General features: G+C 35.3%; 2 protein-coding genes across 2 annotated transcripts; one reads left to right on the top strand and one right to left on the bottom strand.

Annotated features, from left to right (window-relative positions):
* The first annotated feature begins 344 nt into the window (after positions 1–344).
* On the top strand, positions 345–4123 carry LOC146900932 (Pyridoxal phosphate (PLP)-dependent transferases superfamily protein). The gene has a single exon (XM_085737279.1). The coding sequence runs from the start codon at positions 939–941 to the stop codon at positions 3744–3746; it is 2808 nt and encodes a 935-aa protein (XP_085593405.1). The 5' UTR covers positions 345–938; the 3' UTR covers positions 3747–4123.
* A 1672-nt stretch (positions 4124–5795) lies between these two features.
* Positions 5796–11249, bottom strand: LOC146900931 (Prolyl oligopeptidase family protein). The gene is made up of 11 exons (XM_085737278.1): positions 10698–11249; positions 10089–10267; positions 9778–10000; positions 9320–9461; positions 9041–9241; positions 8705–8836; positions 8467–8595; positions 7601–8013; positions 7201–7417; positions 6911–7101; positions 5796–6484 (listed from the first exon to the last, which is right to left on the bottom strand). The coding sequence occupies exons 1-11, from the start codon at positions 11051–11053 to the stop codon at positions 6307–6309; spliced, it is 2361 nt and encodes a 786-aa protein (XP_085593404.1). The 5' UTR covers positions 11054–11249; the 3' UTR covers positions 5796–6306.
* Positions 11250–21377: the final 10128 nt, after the last annotated feature.

The raw sequence follows: 21377 nt of genomic DNA, 5'->3' as shown, positions 1-21377 counted from the left end.
GATTCCGATTCCCTTTGAGATTTCACAAGTACTAAAGTGGATTTGGACTTTGGAAGTTAGACTTTGTGGTTGGCCAAGTTGGGCATCAATAACAATAACAACAGCTTTTACAATCCATCTCATTATTTGACTTTTACTAATATGACTTTACCTTATGGGTCCCACTCTAAAACATGAACTCTTAAATAGTAATAAATACACAAATTAAAATTTAATTTAATTTTTTTAATAACACAAAAAAACAAATTTGATTTTTGTGTATGAGTCAATGCCCCAAAAATATTTTATTGAATTTATTTTTTTCTACTTTTTCATTTTTCTCCTTTATTTTGAAATTTAAGATGAAAATATGAAAATAGTACAGTAGCAGTGTGTTGGTTTGACACTTTAATATTTTTCTGATAGTAAACGAGAATTTGATGTTGTGGGACGCGTTGCTTTAATTATGTTTCAACCAAACTAGAGAGAGAGAGAAACATTTTTAGAGAGAGAAACAAAAAATTGAAATATTTCTATTAGGGTTCTTTGATTCTTCTTCAAATTCAATTCCTCTATTTTTCTTTTTCTTCTTCAAGGTTTTGGAAGTTGAAAATTTTGGGATCTGGCTTCTTGCGTTTGAAGGGTTTCATCTTTTGACTTTTTCAATTTCTCAATTTCTAAGGAATTGAATATTGAAAACACATGCTTTTTGTTATTTTTCTCTCAAAATTCTCATTTTTATGAACTGGGTTGTTGAGAAAATCAAGAAATTTTCGGTTTTTAGTTTTAAGAGTTGTTAAATTTGTGCTTTTTTGGCTTTTGGTGGTGAAGAAATTGAAGCTCAATTTGTTGGAGATTGATGGGTCAAAGTCTATTAATGTTGGTGTATGAAGTGTTACCATAAAGCTTCATTCTTGGTTAAAACTATTCAAGATTTTTAAGTATTGAAGGAAGCTACAATGCATCTTTCACTATGGAAGCCCATTTCTCACTGTGCTTCTTTGATCATGGATAAGAAGGGTAGGAGGAAAGGCGAATCCGCTGCCGATATAAAAAGAAACCCTTCTATGCTCCGGAAGCTGCAAGAAAACAAGCTGAGGGAAGCTCTTGAAGAAGCTTCAGAAGATGGATCACTCTCCAAGTCGCGGGATATGGAACCGGATACTGCTGGGAATCAGGATGAGGGTCTTGGAAGATCTAGGTCGCTGGCGAGGTTGCACGCGCAGAGAGATTTTCTTCGCGCCACAGCACTTGCAGCCGAGAGGATATTTGAGTCTGAGGATGAAATTCTCAGTCTCGAAGAAGCATTTTCGAAGTTTCTCACTATGTATCCGAAGTATGTGTCATCGGAGAAAGTTGATCAGTTGAGGTCTGATGAATATTCTCATTTGCCACCTAAGGTATGCCTTGATTATTGTGGATTTGGACTGTTCTCTTTTGTTCAGACTCTTCATTATTGGGAGTCATGTACATTTAGCTTGTCTGAGATAACTGCGAATTTGAGTAATCATGCGCTTTATGGTGGTGCCGAGAAAGGAACTGTTGAGCACGATATAAAGAGTAGAATTATGGACTATTTGAATATTCCTGAGAATGAATATGGTCTTGTTTTTACTGTTAGTAGAGGATCTGCTTTTAAATTGCTGGCTGAATCGTACCCTTTCCAAACGAACAAAAAACTGTTGACCATGTTCGATCATGACAGCCAGTCTGTTAATTGGATGGCTCAGTGTGCTAGGAACAAAGGTGCCAAAGTTCACAGTGCATGGTTTAAATGGCCAACTCTCAAACTTTGCTCCACTGATTTGAGAAAACAGATTTCAAATAAGAAGAAGAGGAAGAAGGATTCAGCTACTGGTCTTTTTGTGTTCCCGGTTCAGTCTAGAGTAACTGGGGCTAAGTATTCATACCAGTGGATGGCGTTGGCACAGCAGAACAACTGGCATGTCTTGCTTGATGCTGGGTCTTTGGGCCCCAAGGACATGGATTCCCTTGGCTTATCACTTTTCAGGCCAGATTTCATAATTACATCGTTTTACAGAGTATTTGGGTATGATCCCACAGGCTTTGGTTGTCTGCTGATCAAGAAATCGGTGATGGCAAGCCTTCAAAATCAGTCTGGGAGTACCGGGTCAGGAATGGTGAAGATTACCCCCGAGTTTCCGGTGTATTTGAGTGACTCTGTAGATGGTTTGGACAGATTAGCTGGGACTGAAGACGATGAATTTGATGGGGTTGGTGACAAGACTTTTGAACCTCGCCATCAGGGATCACAGTTGCCTGCCTTCTCGGGTGCATACACGTCTGCACAAGTCAGAGATGTATTTGAGACTGAAATGGATCATGACAGCTCTGAAAGAGATGGAACTAGCACTATATTTGAAGAGACTGAGAGTATATCTGTTGGAGAAGTGATAAAGAGCCCAGTCTTCAGTGAGGATGAGTCGTCTGACAACTCATTTTGGATTGATTTGGGTCAGAGTCCAATGGGGTCAGACTATGCAGGTCAATCTAATAAACAGAAGATAGCTTCTCCCCTGCCACCATTTTGGTTCAGTGGGAAGAAGAACCAGAAGCAACATTCTCCAAAACCATCTTCCAAAATGTATGGCAGTCCTATGTACGATGACAGAGAGGTAAACCTAGGTTCTCATGATGAACGGCATGTGCTGTCATTTGATGCTGCTGTCCTAATGTCACAAGAACTAGATCGTGTCAAAGAGGTCCCTGAAGAAGAGCAAGTCGAGGAAGTTAATCATTATCCAATAAATGGAAATGGGCAAGATCGTCCGCATGTCAGTGAGATAATGGAAGAACCTGGAACCAGTGAAGCTGTTCAGAATGGATCTGTTGCTCTGAGAGAATCTTGGCTCAATAATTCAACTTCTCTTTCTAGGCATCAAAGCTTGGAAAATGGTTCTACCTCTGAAATTAAAGAGAGTGCCATAAGAAGGGAAACTGAAGGTGAGTTTAGGTTGTTGGGTCGGAGAGAAGGGAATCGATATGGTGGTGGTAGGTTGTTTGGCTTGGAAGATGATGAACACACTAGCAGAGGAAGAAGAGTGTCGTTTAGCATGGAAGACAATCGTAAAGAGCACCTCAGAGAGACCTTGGAGACAGGCGACATATCTGCAACTAGCTTAGATGATGAAGAGGTCAGTAGTGACGGAGAATATGGTGATGGACAGGATTGGGGCAGGAGGGAACCTGAGATAGTATGTCGAAATATTGATCATGTTGATATGCTTGGTCTCAATAAAACTACGCTTAGACTTCGGTTTTTGATAAACTGGCTTGTTACTTCACTACTGCAACTGAAGTTATCTGTTTCTGATGGGGATGAAAAAGTAAACCTTGTTCACATCTATGGCCCAAAAATAAAATATGAAAGAGGTGCAGCTGTGGCTTTCAACCTCAGGGACAGAAGTAGGGGGCTAATCAATCCTGAGATTGTTCAAAAGCTTGCTGAAAAAGAAGGAATCTCTCTTGGCATTGGTATTCTTAGTCATATACAGATTTATGATAGCTCAAGACAGCATCGTGGAGCTTTGAATCTTCAAGACACAACTCTTTGCAAGCCAATGGAGAATGGCCGGCGTGATGGAAAAGGTAGCTTTGTAAGGCTTGAAGTTGTCACTGCTTCACTTGGATTTCTGACTAATTTTGAGGATGTATATAAATTGTGGGCATTTGTGGCAAAATTTCTTAACCCGGCATTTATCGGAGAAGACAGTCTTCCTACTGTTCAAGAAGGCTCTGAGACATGAGATGGTAAAGTCGGCGGAGACTTGATTCAATTTTTGGGAGTTGTTACTGAAAAGGGCCAAAAGCTGCCGGACCAATGGAATTGGTGATCATTTGAACAATGCTGTTAGATAAAAGATATACTTATCTCTGCATCAAAGCCAGACAAACAAGATCAACGGGTGGATTTGTTAATTAATTTATGTTTCTTGTTGCTTACAATGATTATTTTCTTTTTTATCTATATTTTTTTTGAGCTGCCTGTAATGTTGGCTTTAGAGAGTTGTTCATATTGGGATGCCATGATGTATTTTGAAGCAAAAGTTGAATCAGGTAGATTTTCTACTGATAAATATTTTGGCTCTGTTACATACTAAAGGATTACCAACTTTTGTAAAAAGGTCGTGTTCATTTTCATGCTATAGTTTATGATACTATTCAGTGGGTGCTTTCTCTGTTGACTTAGTTTGTATTCATAAATATTAGTGAAACTTAGAATTTGAGAACTTGACCTGTTTTGTCTCTCTTGTTACCCAATTAGATTAGATTCTAGTCAATGACACCATTTTAATTAACTGAATCAGTTAAATAAAGAGTAAATTATCATCAATAATATTATAATATAGAAATAAATAATTTTTTTTTACTAAAACATTAAAATAAATGTTTAACCCTGCTACTTCAGACTAAAGAAGTGCTTGAAAGGGCAGGGTAGAGTAGTGTGATCCCAAATTGGCACCTTAACCAATGCTGAGCATTTTATTGAAATGAATGATTATATTTTTCTTATAAAGGGTAACAATCATTGTTTGGCATCAAGCCACTAAGTTGTGTTCCATAAAGGAACTGTTGGGTGGGATTTTTTAATGGTGCTTTTCCATCCACAGCAGTTGACAAATCACTAAGCTCTGCTTTGTTATTGGAAAAAAACAAAATGTTGGATTGGTGTGAATTGGACATGTACTTAAACGCCAACTTGTGGGACGTGATGAAAAGGAAGGCAACAAGAATGTATCTTATGATTTGTGTGGCAAGAAATGGATGAAAGAGAAATAGTTTCTTTAATGATAAAGGGAAAGTAGATGGAGAGAAATACACCCTTCGGTCACTAATATAAGCAAAAATTCACTTTCTAGGTTCATTCAATAAATGATGTATGTAGCCTATAATAAAGACTACATACATCATTAATTGAATGAACCTAGAAATTGGATTTTTGTTTATATTAGTGACCGGAGGATATACATGCATACTAGTACTACAGACTGTTGTTGTTTTGTTTGTTGGGGTTTTGTTGCTACCAGAGTCATGAGGGGCCACTACCTATTTTTGGTTTTGTTATCTAAGTTTCTGGCTTTTGTCGTTATAATCAAGAGTTATAATAAATAAAAATGATTTTTGTGCAACCAAATTTGGATAATTTTTGCAACAACTTTTAAGTGGTTAATGCGATTTATTAAATCCCTAAAAAAAGTGATTTATTAAATAGATGATTGATTAAGTTCAATAGATAAATTAAGAGCTGAAAAACTCAACTGATATGAACTAAGGTTAAAAGAGTTGAAGCTCTTGAGTTCTAATTCGAACAAAGGAGTAAATACTAATTTAACGATTAATTACTAACATCTATCATAAATCAAAATCAGTTAAAAGTGTTCATTAACAACCAATAATAAGTTCAAATTTAAAGTTATACTTGGTTAACCATTATTTTCAATTGTTAAACTAAAAAAAATATGGTCAATCACATTTAAATTCATAATTAATTAAGTTAAATTAATTATTAATAGATTTCGACACTTGAAATATTTATTAACCATCTATTGATTGTAACTAACCACAATTTGAAATACGATTAGATTGTTATCACAAAAGTTATTATTATTATTATTATTTTTTGAAAAAATCACAAAAGTTATCTAACTTTTGTTGTTCAAATAACGCAATTGTATACTAAATGGTACTTGAAATGTATAGAAAGTCGTTTCTTGATGATTTACTTATGAGATAATTCGAGGGCATTTGTTAAGTCACTTGAAAAGTGGTATATATTTTGAAAATAATAAGAGATATGCAATTACAATTTGGTATTTTATTATGAAACAAATACATGATTTGGAGATCATGTTGTGGGGGGAAAACAACCATCGTGCTAAACGACTCATAATCAACAAAAACCATCATAAGCTACACATGTACATCATTAAGACTAAAATTACATTGTGTCCTTTATTAACCCACAAGACAGTGACATTTACATATTATGAACCTCAAATTCTTATAGAAGAAATCGACCAAGGTCCGGTCCGTGCATGATAAACCAGCAAGGGCAATTCGAACCAATTCTGTTGGTTGTTTTAGCACGGTGCCCAATGGCCGTTTAGGGAGATCATCCATGACCTGAGTAGGCTTGAGTGCGACAAGGGTACAGCCAATTGGAAAAGAATATCGGATAGCGAGCATTTCCCATGCGGAGCACTCAAATGGATCTTGTTTCATCCAGAAGTCGAATCTAAATTTTTACATCAAATTGCCATAGGGAGACATCTCACAAGTCACAAATGCCAGCTAAATTTCACATACCTAGGATTCCACCGTCTTAATGAGAAATGCAGCCTCTAATGCTGATTCCTTGGACTGCAAATAACGGTTTTCCTCTACTATATCTGTGGTCAAATTCAGCAATATTGGCCGTTTGGGGTCATAAATTGAAAGATCACGAACTCGTGCCACCCATTTTGCTGCTTCCCACACCCCAAATCTGAGTCACGAAAAGCAAAAAGTCAAAAACAGAGGTCCATCCGTAAAGTATGACCTGTTAATCTAATTTTTGCCTAATCTCTTAAAGACAACAAATGTACAGATAACAATCTTTGAAAGGAAATAGGCAGCTTAGAATATACTTGGATGGCGGATATGATAACAGAAGGGAGCAGAGGGAAATGTGATTTTCACTTAATCCACACATATTCAGCCTCTACTCTTTCTTTAACGACTGCCAAAAAATATCTTAATTTTTCTTTATGGTGCATGTATTTGTTAGCATGTCAAGAGGCTTAAGAGTATACATTCTATGAAATCAAAGGCTTATAGAGGGAATCAAATCTTAGGAAATGCCTAAATTCAGTCTCAAGATATTGTTTTTCGAATAATCTAAAACTTAAAATGGCAAAACATCAAAACTTACCGTGTAGTGAAAGATGAGGATACTAATACAGCAGGATAAAGAACATCCTTTTGAACGTTGTCATATGGAGAATACTCTCGAATTGCGAGAAAATCATTGATGTCTCCAGGGTAGCCAAACTCTTCATAATCATCTGCTACAAGTGGTAAGATGGGATGCAAAAGAGTGTTGGTTGCATCTAAAAAAGGAACCTGCAGCAAAAACCATACAGAAGGAGGAGATCTGAGTAAACACATTCAAACAGAGCCTGAGAAATGAAATCTCAAAAGCAGGCACGAGGTCTGGGAAACCTTTAAAACTGCAGCACGAAATAAGTCTGGAGAACGATTAATAGCTGCAGCAACCAAAAGCCCTCCAGCACTATATCCCCAAGCGGCCAATTTGTTTTCATTTACAATATCTTTTTCTTTGAGGAACTTGGCACAGGAGATATAGTCATTGATTGAATTATTTTTCTTTGTTCGTCTCCCATCATGATGCCATTTCTTGCCATAACCACCACCACCCCTGAATCAGGACACCCAAAAATATTGTAGATAAGAGATCAAACTTTAGAAAGTTACAAATTTATTTGGAAAGTGTGTTGCAACTTAGAAACAAATAAGAAATTATATACATAAATACAACAAAGAAAAAATATCCATAGGAATGTGCATCGTGTACATGGACACCAAATACTGTGAAGCCTACCTAACATCTGCATAAGCTATGACCCAACCACGGTCCAGAAGGCTTTTAAATTCACTGCGCCACCGTTTGTCCAGTAGCTCACCATAAGCTCCATGCCCATGCAATATTCCAGGTTTTTCATCCTTTTGCTTATTGTCACGTGCAAAAACAACAGTCAATGGAATGAGAACCCCATCAAATGAAGGTACGGCATATTGTTCACAGGCATAAAACTCAGACAGATCATTCCATAAGTGGTCATCTTCCAAATCGGCATTCACAGGATTGGAATATTTTGCATCTGAAGATTCAAAGCTTACGCTTGAAGAATTTGTACCATATAATATGCGTGTTCGGTCATGAAGCATATTCTGCTGTTGAATGATGTTCCACTTACAGGTTGCTAGGTCATAATCAACCACAGCATCAGGCATCTGCAATAAAGTTATGGTGAACTTACTGGGCGTCACATTGAGACTGAATAGAAAATTAACTGCCAAGACCAAATGTTTGAAAGGAAGCATCATATACACATGTCTATGCATATACATACGTAACAATTAACACACTGCAGATTGTTATAAAGCAAGAACCACTTAAAAAGGAGGAAAGTAGTCAGGAAGAGGAAGCTTGGAAAACCCAAAAAAGTATGTCAGGAATGGGCAAAACTCATAATTTAGTATTTTTTGGAGACTCGACTAATATGGAGCTAATGATAAAGAAAATTGCCTCTATATCTAAATGTTCACCAAAGTTCTATTTTGAAATTCATCTTGCAACATCATTCTTGAGCTAAAATCAAACAAATACTCAACCAAATTTATCTTCAAAACATTCTTTCATTTTCATATTCTCAAGAGAAAAAGAAGCAGCAACCATTCACATACCACAGGAGATGATATTATAAAGCGCATGACTGATGAGAAAAAGTCATAATTTGGCCCAGGGGAAATTTGGCAAACATGTTTTGGAAGAGACAAGTACTGCAGGTCAAGCTTCCTCAATTTAACTGCCCCCTGTCACAAGAATAAGGTGGACTTAGCAATATTTCAATTAGATGATAAATCACAATTACATCATGAACTTGGCTGTAAGAGCATGTTATAGCAAATTCTCTTTGATTACCTTCTCGAAAGGCAATGGCAGTCCAACTGAACAAAGTTGAAAATTTCGATTTTCCCTCACAATTAGTGCTAAGTATTTATCACTAAAATCAACATCTTCAATAACTAAATCTGGGTCATCAACGATTACCTCCTGCAGTTTATGAGGCATAATATAACATGTAAGGTCAAGTTGACTGTCCCAGGCAAGTGAACAAAAAAAATACGAAAACAAGTAATTGTAACATCAACATATTTCTCACTTTCTCAAGTAAATGCATGCTTTGCATTTCATGCAAAAGAGTAATAATAAAAATGAAACAAGACAACAGTAGAAAAACATGATATTCCAAACTACCTCCCATTTTCTTGGATTTGAATGAGTGTTCTCTGGACTATAAAGAAGATAATGATGATCAACTGATTGTCCACCTTTGGGAGCATCTGTAAATAAATAAAGATAACCTCGGTGATGTTCAATTACGCAGTGAGCTATAGCATCACACTCCCAAACAAGTTTCAAGCCAGACAATGGATCAGCTGCATTAATTAGAAAGACCTAAAATATGGTTAAAATTATTGTACAATATATGAAGGATCTTAACTTGATGAAGTTTGCACAATATACATCTTTTACCTTTGATGACGTGGGGGATAGTGTATTCACAGTCAAAAATTTAAAGTCTTTTGTGTGCCTTAAACTAATGTAAACATTTTCATCTGATTCTTCCAAGAGCAAAACATCTTCATCAGTTGAGCCAATAAGACTGTAATAGATCCTGCAAAACATGTGGTAGGATGAGATAAAGAAAAATTACCTGGATTTAAAAGCTAATAATCATTAATAACAACAACAACAACTAAGGGAAACTTTGAGTAAAATGAAATGGAATGGAGTAATATTAAATTCCACTGTTTGAATTATTCAAAATAGAATGAAGCTTTACGGAATGCATTCCATTTGAATCCATTTCATTCAATACACCACTTTATTCCCCTTTCAATTATGAAGTATTGGACGGAGCGAGTCTTTTTACCATTTCATCGTAAAAATATCTAAACAACAGAATAGTAACTCTATTTCCTTCCACTCACCGGTATGGCCTCATTTTCTCATCTGTTACAACATAAAGCAATGCCTGGCCATCTTTAGCCCATGCTAAATTTGAAACTCGACTTGCCTGAGGCTTACTGCACAAGGAACCCGAATTCAAATTTCTCACAGATAACTTGAAGTAGCCATTGTCTTTATCATACATAGTATATGCAAGAAACTGATGATTTGGCGAAATCTCAGAGAGTTCCTCATAAGAATAACCTACAAAATGTTCAGATAAAACAACTTTCAGTTTTCCCCTAACAACTCCATCTAATCAAGTAAGAATTGCATTCTATAAATGCAGTACCTCCAAATCTCTCTGCCTCTTGATTATAATCAACCAGCTTCTGCTCAATCGTCTGCCCTGTTCTAAAATCAAATCCCGCAGGAGGATACTTATGCGATATGAAATCATCATTCAAGCTAGCTAATCTTCTGCAAAGCACAGGGTAAGGTTTTCCTTCCTCTGCACGACGATAATACAACCTAAACAAACACAAAAAACCACAATCACAAAGCGAACAAAAACCTAACAGGTTCTACAAAACACAACGGCCATATTGGATAACAGTAATGTTATTGAAAATCAAGGTTAATCACATTAAAATTCAGTAGATGGTCAATAAGTTGTGACACCTAATATAACCATGTTTGGATAAACAACTTATTTTGCAGCTTGCACAAAAAGCACTTATCATATAAGCGCCTACGAATAAAGTATTTTCTATAACACAAGATAAAATAAAGTCAAACTGTTTTGTACAATCTATAAGCTATTTTCATAAGCTATCTTGGAGAGCTTATAAAAATAAGCTAAAAACTTATTAGTTATTACTGCATTACCCGCTTAAAAAGTTATCAAATTTTGTTATCAATATTGAAATAACATTTTTAAACAACAAGAAGAAGAACAAACCAAGGTCCCCAACGAAGAGGAAAAGTAGAAAGTTCATTCGGAATTCGCGACGCCATTTCAAAATGAAGCTTATTAACAACGCGTTCTGAATCAGACATTACAGCTTCAGTGTACTTCTCCTCTTGCTCCATGTAAACGTCCATATGCCGCATGGCTACTTTATCGTTGAGGCTTGACATCCAGCTGTAAGGATCCTCCCATGTTACTCCATGGAAGGAGAAGTTTTGAGGCTTCTTTGGTGCTTTTGGAGGGGTTGGTGTTGGTGACGGTGGTGGCTTCTTTGCCGCCTTGTAGTGGCGGAGGAGAAGGTGGTTGCTGCGGCGGGTGACGGCGGGGAAACGGAATAGAAGGTGCATGACGGAGTGGTTTTTGGGGTTTAGTGGTTGTGTTTAGAGAAGGGTTTTAGATTCTCAAGGGAAAAACATCATTTCTCTTTTTTTTTAATTCATTGAATTAAGCAACCGATGTAATCAAATTCATTTTTAAAATATCTTTGTGCCAACCAAGAGATAAGACATTATGATTAATTATCTCCTTATTTATGTTCTATATAATAATAAACTTTACATGGGTTGTGACACATATAAAGATAAAGATAAGACGTTGTGATTGATTGGATTCGAACTCGAACACAATTTATTATTTCTCCTTATTTATGTAAATTATCTCAAGTCCCTACCAAGAGAATAAGACGTTGTTTAATGTGTTGTGAAAGTCATTGTTAAGTGAATATGGTCCGTAGTTTACATATGATGTGTTCTCAACTAGTGTGTTGCCCGTACGATGCACGGGTAGAATTAACATTGGTTACAGACAGTGGGTGGGATTACAATCAGTCACAGATTACACGATGACGAACAGGTAGAATTACAGTCGGCCACGAACGGATGAGTGGAATTACAATCGGTTATTGACTACACGACGACGCACAAGTGAAATTACAGACGACACAACACCACCACAACACAGGAACAAAAACCAAAGCTATAAAAGTTATAATTTTCTTCAATAAATTTCTGGAGTAATTCTTTTGGAATAACAATTACATTCTCTTAAATATATGAAAATTATAAATTTCTCGAATAATTTCTATTCCTGATTCTTATGGAAATAAATAACAATCGGTGGGGTGTAAATATCATCTCTTTGATTAGTTTATTGTGGAAAATTATTTAATTATATTTTTAGAAAAATTATTTGGCGCTCTAATTTTGTTGAAAATAAATTATACTATTCTTATTTAAAAATATTTTTTTTGAAGAAGTTAAATTAACTCATCTAAATCCTTAAAAATATAATATTATTTTGATTTTTGTCAAGTAGCTTAGGGCTAGAATTTCACTTATTAAATGAATAAGTAAGGTGTCAGAAGTTCGAATTTCAATTAATATAGATAGATGAAAAGAAAAATAATCTTAGAAACTCACACACACAAATGGAGCGATTGGAGTTCTAACCTCAATAACAACGTCTAACCTTTACAATTTTGGACACGTGGACAACTCACCGGGACATTTAAAAATAAATTATATATATTACTCCCTCCGTCCCATATTAAGTGACACAATTGACCCTATCACACATGCCAATGTGCAATGTATATTAAAGCATTGGGCAGTCAGATAGTATTTATAAACAAATTTAAGCAAATAAATTTTTTTAATAAGAAGATTGTGTGAAGGAGATATGTAGCTGTGTTGTAGATTGTAGATTTGATTTGAAGCTTGCATAATCTCATAGGCATTTATAGGTTTTATATGGTGGGACATCCCCTATAAAAATTATTTAAGAGAATATTATACTACTTGACTTTAATTGTGGAAGGGATAGGTTTTAGACTTTATTTCAGCTTAACGATTGTGATAAAAAGTTTGTAGACCTGCAAAGCATGGGAAGTGACAGATAATTAACCGAGAATGGAGAAAGCCTAGGCAAACATACTTCTAATTGAATCATTTCTCTAATATTAAAATATTGAATGTCCACCAAAATTTACAAAAACGATTAAACAAAATAAAATAAACAATGAACAGTAGCTGCGGACATAAACAGTCTCTTCAGCATTAAATGCAAGCAATTGAAACTCCTTCTAGCAATTGTGGACAGTGCTTGAAAGTTTTACTTTACTCTATATTAAAGATATTGATTATACTTGTACCTCTCTCAAAAAGAGAGGTACAAATATGTGTTTATGATGACTTTGTGCTTCTGAATTGTTTGTTTGTGAATTGTGTTAACATGTGTATGTTATAAACTGTGTTGTGTCCATGTAAAGATCTGGTTACTAAGTCCTTAATTCTCTATTGACAAGAGACTTTCAACTAAGCATTGAAGAGTAACGTGAGTTTATCAGAAATGAGAGCTCCATGTGAGTTATTACTGAACTCGTTGCAATGTGAATGTGCCTCTAACTATCATCGTGTCTTTTTGCGTATTTGTCAATATGTTTTCCATGTCTTAATATGATAACATGCTTTTTATGTCTTACAGCTCAGTTGTTGTTACATGCTTAAATGTCTATATGCTTTCATATGTTAATATGTTCCTAAATGTTTTCACATGCTTTCTAGTTTCTACTTGTCTTTGTATTCTAATTATCCAAGTGTCAACAGGAATCAATATGTTCCTAACATTCCATCTTAGGAGTAGATGAAACACGTCACAATGCAGCAACATGCCTCTAACGATCTCATGTCATAAACCTCTCACATGTTCATGCAAGATAACATGCCTCTAACGTCCTTCTTACCTATGTTTTGTCCCTCATAATTTTAGACTACTCACCTTTTGATGTTTTTGTGTCTGCGTTCGCAAAAAAGCAGTTTACAACATGTTCTTTTAGTTGTTTATTCAAAATTTTCGTGTCCGCTTGAAGTTTAAGAGACCAATACCGTTCAATTCGATGGTGACGTTGATCAAACATCATTTCGGAGACACATGCTCTCCTAGGTTATACTTAATGTGTAGGAAAATATTTTGTAATATTTGGTCTTTTTTATTAAATTAGCTATTCAAGTTTCCATGTCAATGTGAAAGTATAAAATGTGGCATGACCAAACCTCACCTTTAAAATAAAGTTAATCCAAATTTTATTTGTTTGAATTTCGCTGTGTATTTATACTCAAAACTACCGTGTTTTAAATTGTATTTCGAATTGGAGTTTGGAGTGTCCTACCCGCTAAACTAAAGGGATGAGTGATGATCATTTGATATGAGGATTTAGATACTTCCAAAATCCCTTTTACCAACCAAGGTTTGAAACTCCTATTTCAAAACTTATCTCATTGTCATGTGCTCATTTAGGTTTTGATCGGTTGATTTTTGCAAAATCGGATAATTTTAACTCTCTTTATATGCTTGCACCAAATCTCATAGAGGTACAAAGTGTATTTTTAATTATATTTCTATTGCTTTCTATAAAAGATCAACTTCAATAAAAAGTGTTGTAAGGATAAGCTCTAGAAAGAAGACGATGAAGAAAGTAAGGAAGAAAATCGTTAGAAATCATTGTCAAATCTACAATTCTAACAAAAAGATAGTTATTATTAAATAAAATCATCAATTTTTTCATTCCAAAAACTTAAAGTATATGAAATACGTCAACACACACGTCAAAATTCATCAATTCAGTTCAATACATCTTAATATAACAAGATAGAATTGACGGTTTTATTGTAACAAAAAAAAAATTGACGGCTTTAAGACTGCAACATAAGCATAACTATCTCTCAAAAAAAAACATAAGCATAACTAGGAGTTTAAATTAAGGGTGGCCAAAATTAAAAATATCATAGAATGAATAATCCTAATCCCATCACTCTTAATAGTAGAATAGAAAAACATGTAACAAATAAGATTGCCTAAAGCTTGAAGAATAGTACTACAACGAAAAACTACAAAAGATAAGCACATGGAGAAACAGGGGTACTGACCTTCCCAATTAAACAGTTTTTTCTCTCCATGTGCTTTTAATCGTACATTTTTAAAATTAATAGATAGTATTGGTTGTAAAATCTATGTTGAGGAAGAACAATCCAAAAGCCAAAATAATAATGCATAAAAAGAAGGGTCGCTACTTGAACTTTGGTTGATTGGTAGTAGTGTTCTGAGTTTGTTGGATGGAATGAGGCTATACATATACTAAATAAAATTCAGATTGTGAAGGTGACTATGACCACATTGGGCGACCCCCTCTCAGATTAAATTGAACATAGTTGTTATTAAGTCATCTAAGAAAAATCAACAATTAATTATTCGAAAAAACTTAAGTCCCCTTTAGAGAAATATAACCCTTGATAAAAGTTTATAAAGAGATGGTTTTATAAGGATAAATGACACCAACATCAAAATCTAATATGATATCAGAGTTTATCGATCAGATTAGCCAACCAAGCTCTAATACGACACTCTTCATCTCACAAACAAGAAATCTAAATATATTATATAAAAGTTTGTTGTGAGTTTTATCAAAAAATTTAATATGGAATCCGACCTTCTTTATTCCGCCATTTTCTTTCTCAAAATTTATCGAGAAAATTTTCAGTAAATTTGATTTATTTGATCTTTTTCTGATTCTTGATGATGATTGAAATTTTAATCAAGAATCTAATTCAATCCCCAACAAGAAAATCACACAATCTTGTGAGGCAACAATTTATCGGTTCTCAATGCAAGGTACTAGTAGAGGTTTGAGAGATTTGTCACAAACCAAGGAATTTCCATCCAAGAAGTCTTGCAACATGCAAAGGCTTTAGACTTAAAATGTTTCACATAGTTTGATAATTAGGTTTGAGTTTAAAAAATATAATTTTTCAGTTGAATTGGATTTTCGGTTGGTGCAAGTTAAAAGAAAAAGGAAAAAAAAGAAGGGGGTTAGTGAATGGTAATGAACAGATGGCAACAATTTCTCCATCTTTGGATATGTTGTAAATGGCATTTGTGAGGAATATGTGTATAACGTTCTACATTTTAGCTATTGTTTGTAGTTCACTTTTTTTTGTCAAATTGTTTAGTAACTAGAATTTCATTGTCTTAAATGTTGTGAATTCCGGACTCAAATTTCACACCAATACTATGATGTGTGGAGCAAGTATCAATGGCAACCAACAACCAAAAATTAACCACAAGCAACAACAACAATATAAACCTAGTCTATAAACCAAGTGCATAGCAAAACCACAATCCAACCAAGGAATAAACAAGATAAAGAGAGTAAAGAAAAATAACAACACCAAGAAATGTTCACCCAGTTCGGTCCAACTTGACCTACTCTGGGGGAGAGATTGATCTCTCCAATCCACTATCAATGAGTTCTTACAAAGAGATACAAATGGGTTACAAGAAATTAGCTTCAACAAGCTCACAAAGAACAACCCTAATTTCTACCCATTTTCCCAATCTCACCAATGAACAAGACACTCATGAATTTTCACTCTCCCAAGGTGTTTACAATTGTTTCCCAACACTAGAATCTAACCCCCAAAAGAGAACCAACCCTTAGCCTTTGATTTCACTAAGGATCTTCTCTTTTGGTTTCACAAGACTCACCCATGTTGCTTACAAAAGACTCTTCACTCATGTGTTTCCCAACCCCATGAATCTTCCCCAAAAGGCACCAACCCTTTTCCCAAGAGCCCCCTCTTTTGGTTCTCCAAGATTCACATCTTGAAGCTTTGAACCTCACCCAAAGACCCTCAACCTTTAGTATCTAAAACCCTAAAAGTTCCCTCCTTTTGGTTTCCATGAGATTCACCAAGCTTACCCAACAAAATGGGTCAAAGAATGCTTATAACGTGTTTCAGATCTGTCAAAATCGTGTCACGTTTGTCCAAATCGTGCCACGATTGATACGTACGACCCAAGGTACGACCAACCTTATCCTGAAAACGTGCCCAGCAAGCCGAAAATCGTGTCACGTTTTCCCAAAATCGTGTCACGTTTTCCCTCCAAGACAAACATGCATTCGGCCCTCAGAAATCGTGACACGGTTGCCAAATCGTGTCACGTTTCTTCACTTTTCCAAATCTTCAATTTTGGAGTCATAACACAACATTCTCCACCTTGACTCTAAAATGATGATGATGCCACTTTAACCATCGACCACCATTCTCCTTAACCATGCCTTGATCTATTCCTCAAGACACAACACCAATCAAGTCCAAATCCCCGCTTGAACCTTGATCCACACACCGACCTCCACTTGCATCCAACCATCCTTGATAGTTCCACAAGCTTCCAAGTCTGATTCTTCACCTTGCATCCAACTACACTTTGTAGTTCCACAAGATTTCACCTTTACCTCTTCAAACCTCGGAATGCCTTCCGCCCTCTTGAAGTTCCTTGCATCCAACTACACTAGGATTTTTAGGTAGTTCCACAAGCCTACACCATAACCTCTTCGGCCCCCGGAGTGATCAAATCTGTCCTCCCGAAGATTCACTTGCCTCCAATTACCATTGGCCTTTTCCGGTAATTCCACAAGCCATGCCAAACATTCTTCAAACCCCGGAATGCCTTCCGTCCTCTTGAAGAATTCACATGCTCACAACTAGAGCATAACACCCAAGGTGTCCATAGTCGTACCATTCCCGGTGTCATCAACTCCACCTCAAGTTGAGCTTTCTCTACCTCAACTTCCAAATGCGTACTCACACTATGCTTCCACCTTGCCACTCCACCTCAAAGGTTGATCGCGAGTATTCTTCACACCGCCTCTCCAGGCTAAACTTACCCATTGAGAACACACACATCACCGCCACGACATCACCATCATGACCTCCTCTCTTCATACTTTTCCTTCTTCGATTGTGCTAGGATGACCGGCTTCGAAACCTCAACCTTCAATGCTTCCATACACTTCCATTGAACCATGCTTGCTTCCATCTCCAAGATGTAACCTTTGGTACCCATGGTGCACACTTGACAAACTTCTCCCCTTGCCCCACGGTGGGCGCCAATTGTTGTGAATTCCGGACTCAAATTTCACACCAATACTATGATGTGTGGAGCAAGTATCAATGGCAACCAACAACCAAAAATTAACCACAAGCAACAACAACAATATAAACCTAGTCTATAAACCAAGTGCATAGCAAAACCACAATCCAACCAAGGAATAAACAAGATAAAGAGAGTAAAGAAAAATAACAACACCAAGAAATGTTCACCCAGTTCGGTCCAACTTGACCTACTCTGGGGGAGAGATTGATCTCTCCAATCCACTATCAATGAGTTCTTACAAAGAGATACAAATGGGTTACAAGAAATTAGCTTCAACAAGCTCACAAAGAACAACCCTAATTTCTACCCATTTTCCCAATCTCACCAATGAACAAGACACTCATGAATTTTCACTCTCCCAAGGTGTTTACAATTGTTTCCCAACACTAGAATCTAACCCCCAAAAGAGAACCAACCCTTAGCCTTTGATTTCACTAAGGATCTTCTCTTTTGGTTTCACAAGACTCACCCATGTTGCTTACAAAAGACTCTTCACTCATGTGTTTCCCAACCCCATGAATCTTCCCCAAAAGGCACCAACCCTTTTCCCAAGAGCCCCCTCTTTTGGTTCTCCAAGATTCACATCTTGAAGCTTTGAACCTCACCCAAAGACCCTCAACCTTTAGTATCTAAAACCCTAAAAGTTCCCTCCTTTTGGTTTCCATGAGATTCACCAAGCTTACCCAACAAAATGGGTCAAAGAATGCTTATAACGTGTTTCAGATCTGTCAAAATCGTGTCACGTTTGTCCAAATCGTGCCACGATTGATACGTACGACCCAAGGTACGACCAACCTTATCCTGAAAACGTGCCCAGCAAGCCGAAAATCGTGTCACGTTTTCCCAAAATCGTGTCACGTTTTCCCTCCAAGACAAACATGCATTCGGCCCTCAGAAATCGTGACACGGTTGCCAAATCGTGTCACGTTTCTTCACTTTTCCAAATCTTCAATTTTGGAGTCATAACACAACATTAAAGTAAATAAATGACTTGTCCGTTGTATATAAAATACAATATCCATATAAACCAACTTAAGCTTGAACCAAAAAAAAATAAAAATAAACCAACTTAAGCTCACGGGACAATTGGTGGTTCACTTTTATTCAAGAGTCTATTTATTTAAGTTCTTCTGATTTACCTCACAAGCTAGCAAATGGTGAAGCCATGGAAAATTTATCTGAAACTTTTTGCTGTACTCTTCAGTTCACATGGCCTAACACCAAATATTGGTGATTCCGGGAACACAAGATGCTGACATTATGAAGTTTGCAAATTTTATATAAAAAACCGATCAGTTGTTTTCACACAAACAAAAATACATGGTAGATTGAAGATTACGGTAGTTGATTATTGTTGATCTGTTTGAATGTACTTGTTCCTCTATTTAAAAGCCATTTTCAAAATTGGTGTATCATTTTAGATTGGGTGAAATATAAATAAATGTAGAAGTAACTTTCAAACTGTCTTGATCAAAGATTCGTTTTTTAATTTTCTAATCTTTTAGCTTTAGGGCTGCGGGGTATATATTCTTTCTAATATAATAGTACTAATATCTACAATAACTTAGATTGAAGTATTTGATTGAATTTGAAACTTAAAGCAATACCTTTGGCTTGGAGCCAAAAACAAAAGCAAAATCCACGAGAAAATGGGCATTTTCATTTGCAAGAAAAAATAATTAGAATATTATAAAACAGTGATGAAACAAATGATATATCAAATAATACATTGCCTAAAAAACAACCTTCACAAAAAGGCTAGAAGTAAGATTATTAATTAGTTCCAATTCCAATATGGTGCTAGCAGGTTGTGTGACTTTGTTTTATAATCTGATTGCATTTTGGATTTCAAAGATAGAGATATTGGGGGTTTGGTAACTTGGTAGTAGCATTGCTCACATTTTTAAATACATTTTTTAACATATTTTCTTCTGTTAATTAAAAATTCAAATAAATTACATTAAATTATATTATGAGATTAACTTTTATACACTAACAATTGTTACGTAAAACTTTTTATGCATGTAATGAAATAACATCATAGTTTTGACTTTCTTAGATTAATCATAAAACTATCTTCACAAAAATCTTAATGATGTGTCAATAAGGTTTAATTCAATTAACAATATCATATACTATTGTTTAAACTTTAGACTGATGAATATATTCTTCGGGTTCAAACCTAAAATTTACAACTATGCATGAGTTTTAGATGATACTGTCATTTTATCTATGAATTAAAAAAGACAACATGATGTGATTTAATTAGATACATGATTTTTTTTTCTTCAAATAGTCTGGTGGTTGAAACTCATATATTTTAAATATGGAGAAGTGAAGTGTTTGGGATTTAGACTCTATTCCTTGCATATATTATACAATGTCGTTACCGATCAAGGTAAGCTCACAAACATTATATGCATGATTTAAATATAAAACATGTGTTAAAAAAAGTGTACTAGTAGTATTTTTCATATGAAAAATGCTAACGAATGCTCTTATGATATTGATTAAAGTACTAAAAGTAATAAATTATATTAAAAAATTATGTAATCATTGCATTGATTAAATAAACAATTTATATTTTCAAGACAAAATTTCTTTGAATAAAATCCTTAAACAATCCCCTAAGAGCATCCACAATGGAGACACCCATTTTTAGGTTCTTAAATGGGTCTCACGTGACACATTACTTATTTATAATTTTTTAATAGTAGTACCTACTAAACACTCAATCACTTCAACCCAGATCTCACACAAAGTTCTTAAATGGGACTCACTAATCAACTATTAATAACTTTATATCATTATATTTCAATTTTTTAATATTAAAAAAGTGCGGGTTCCGCTTAAAAGTGATGGTCTTAGGTAAGACCCCGGGTCTTATAAGACCCTGAAAAAGATTCTCCCCATTGGGGTACCTAATAGGTATCGGGTCTTAAATAGTTAAGACCCTCCCAATGGAGATGGTCTAAGACACTCAATATTATACTCCTTCGGATCCAAAATAATCGAGTCATTTGCAATAAAATATTGTCCAAATATAACTGATCAATTTTACTTTTCAATGCAATATTAATTACTTTTTTTTTTTCAATTATACATTATAATTAATAATACTTTTATCATTCTCAATTCAACATCCTCCACTTTGCATTTATGATTATGGTGAATACACCAATACTCCAGTACTTAACAATGACACTTAAAATGTATTTTTCTTTCTCTTTCACGTATACATTTGACTTAATACGTGTGAAATGAACAAAATACTCATTGCATGGAGGGAGAGTATCTTGTAGGGAGTACTTGTTTGCATTTGGGTGTTTAGACTTTGGAAGTTGGACTTTGTGGTTTGCCAAGTTGTGCAGCAATATAATCAGCTTTTTACAAGTAGCAATGATATTCTAACAACCAAAAATCAACAACTTTTGTGACAACCACCAATTTTCAAAGGAAAAGTAGATAGTGACACGGAAACCAAAACAATAGAGAGAAAGTAAAAAGATAATGTGAATATGAAAGATAAAGTTGTCACATAGGTTGTCACAAAATGGTTGTTAGAATATCATTTCTCTTTTACAAGCCAGCTTATTATTTGACTTTAACTTATGACCTCATCTTGTGGGTCCCACCACAAACTTGGACAAACAAACACAAATTCTTAAAAAATGTTACCAA

This window comes from Medicago sativa, chromosome 8 (assembly GCF_051527215.1).
Source record: "Medicago sativa cultivar Bolivia chromosome 8, Bolivia_mono, whole genome shotgun sequence".
NCBI classification, from domain to species: domain Eukaryota; kingdom Viridiplantae; phylum Streptophyta; class Magnoliopsida; order Fabales; family Fabaceae; genus Medicago; species Medicago sativa.
This window is presented reverse-complemented; position numbering and strand designations above follow the sequence as displayed.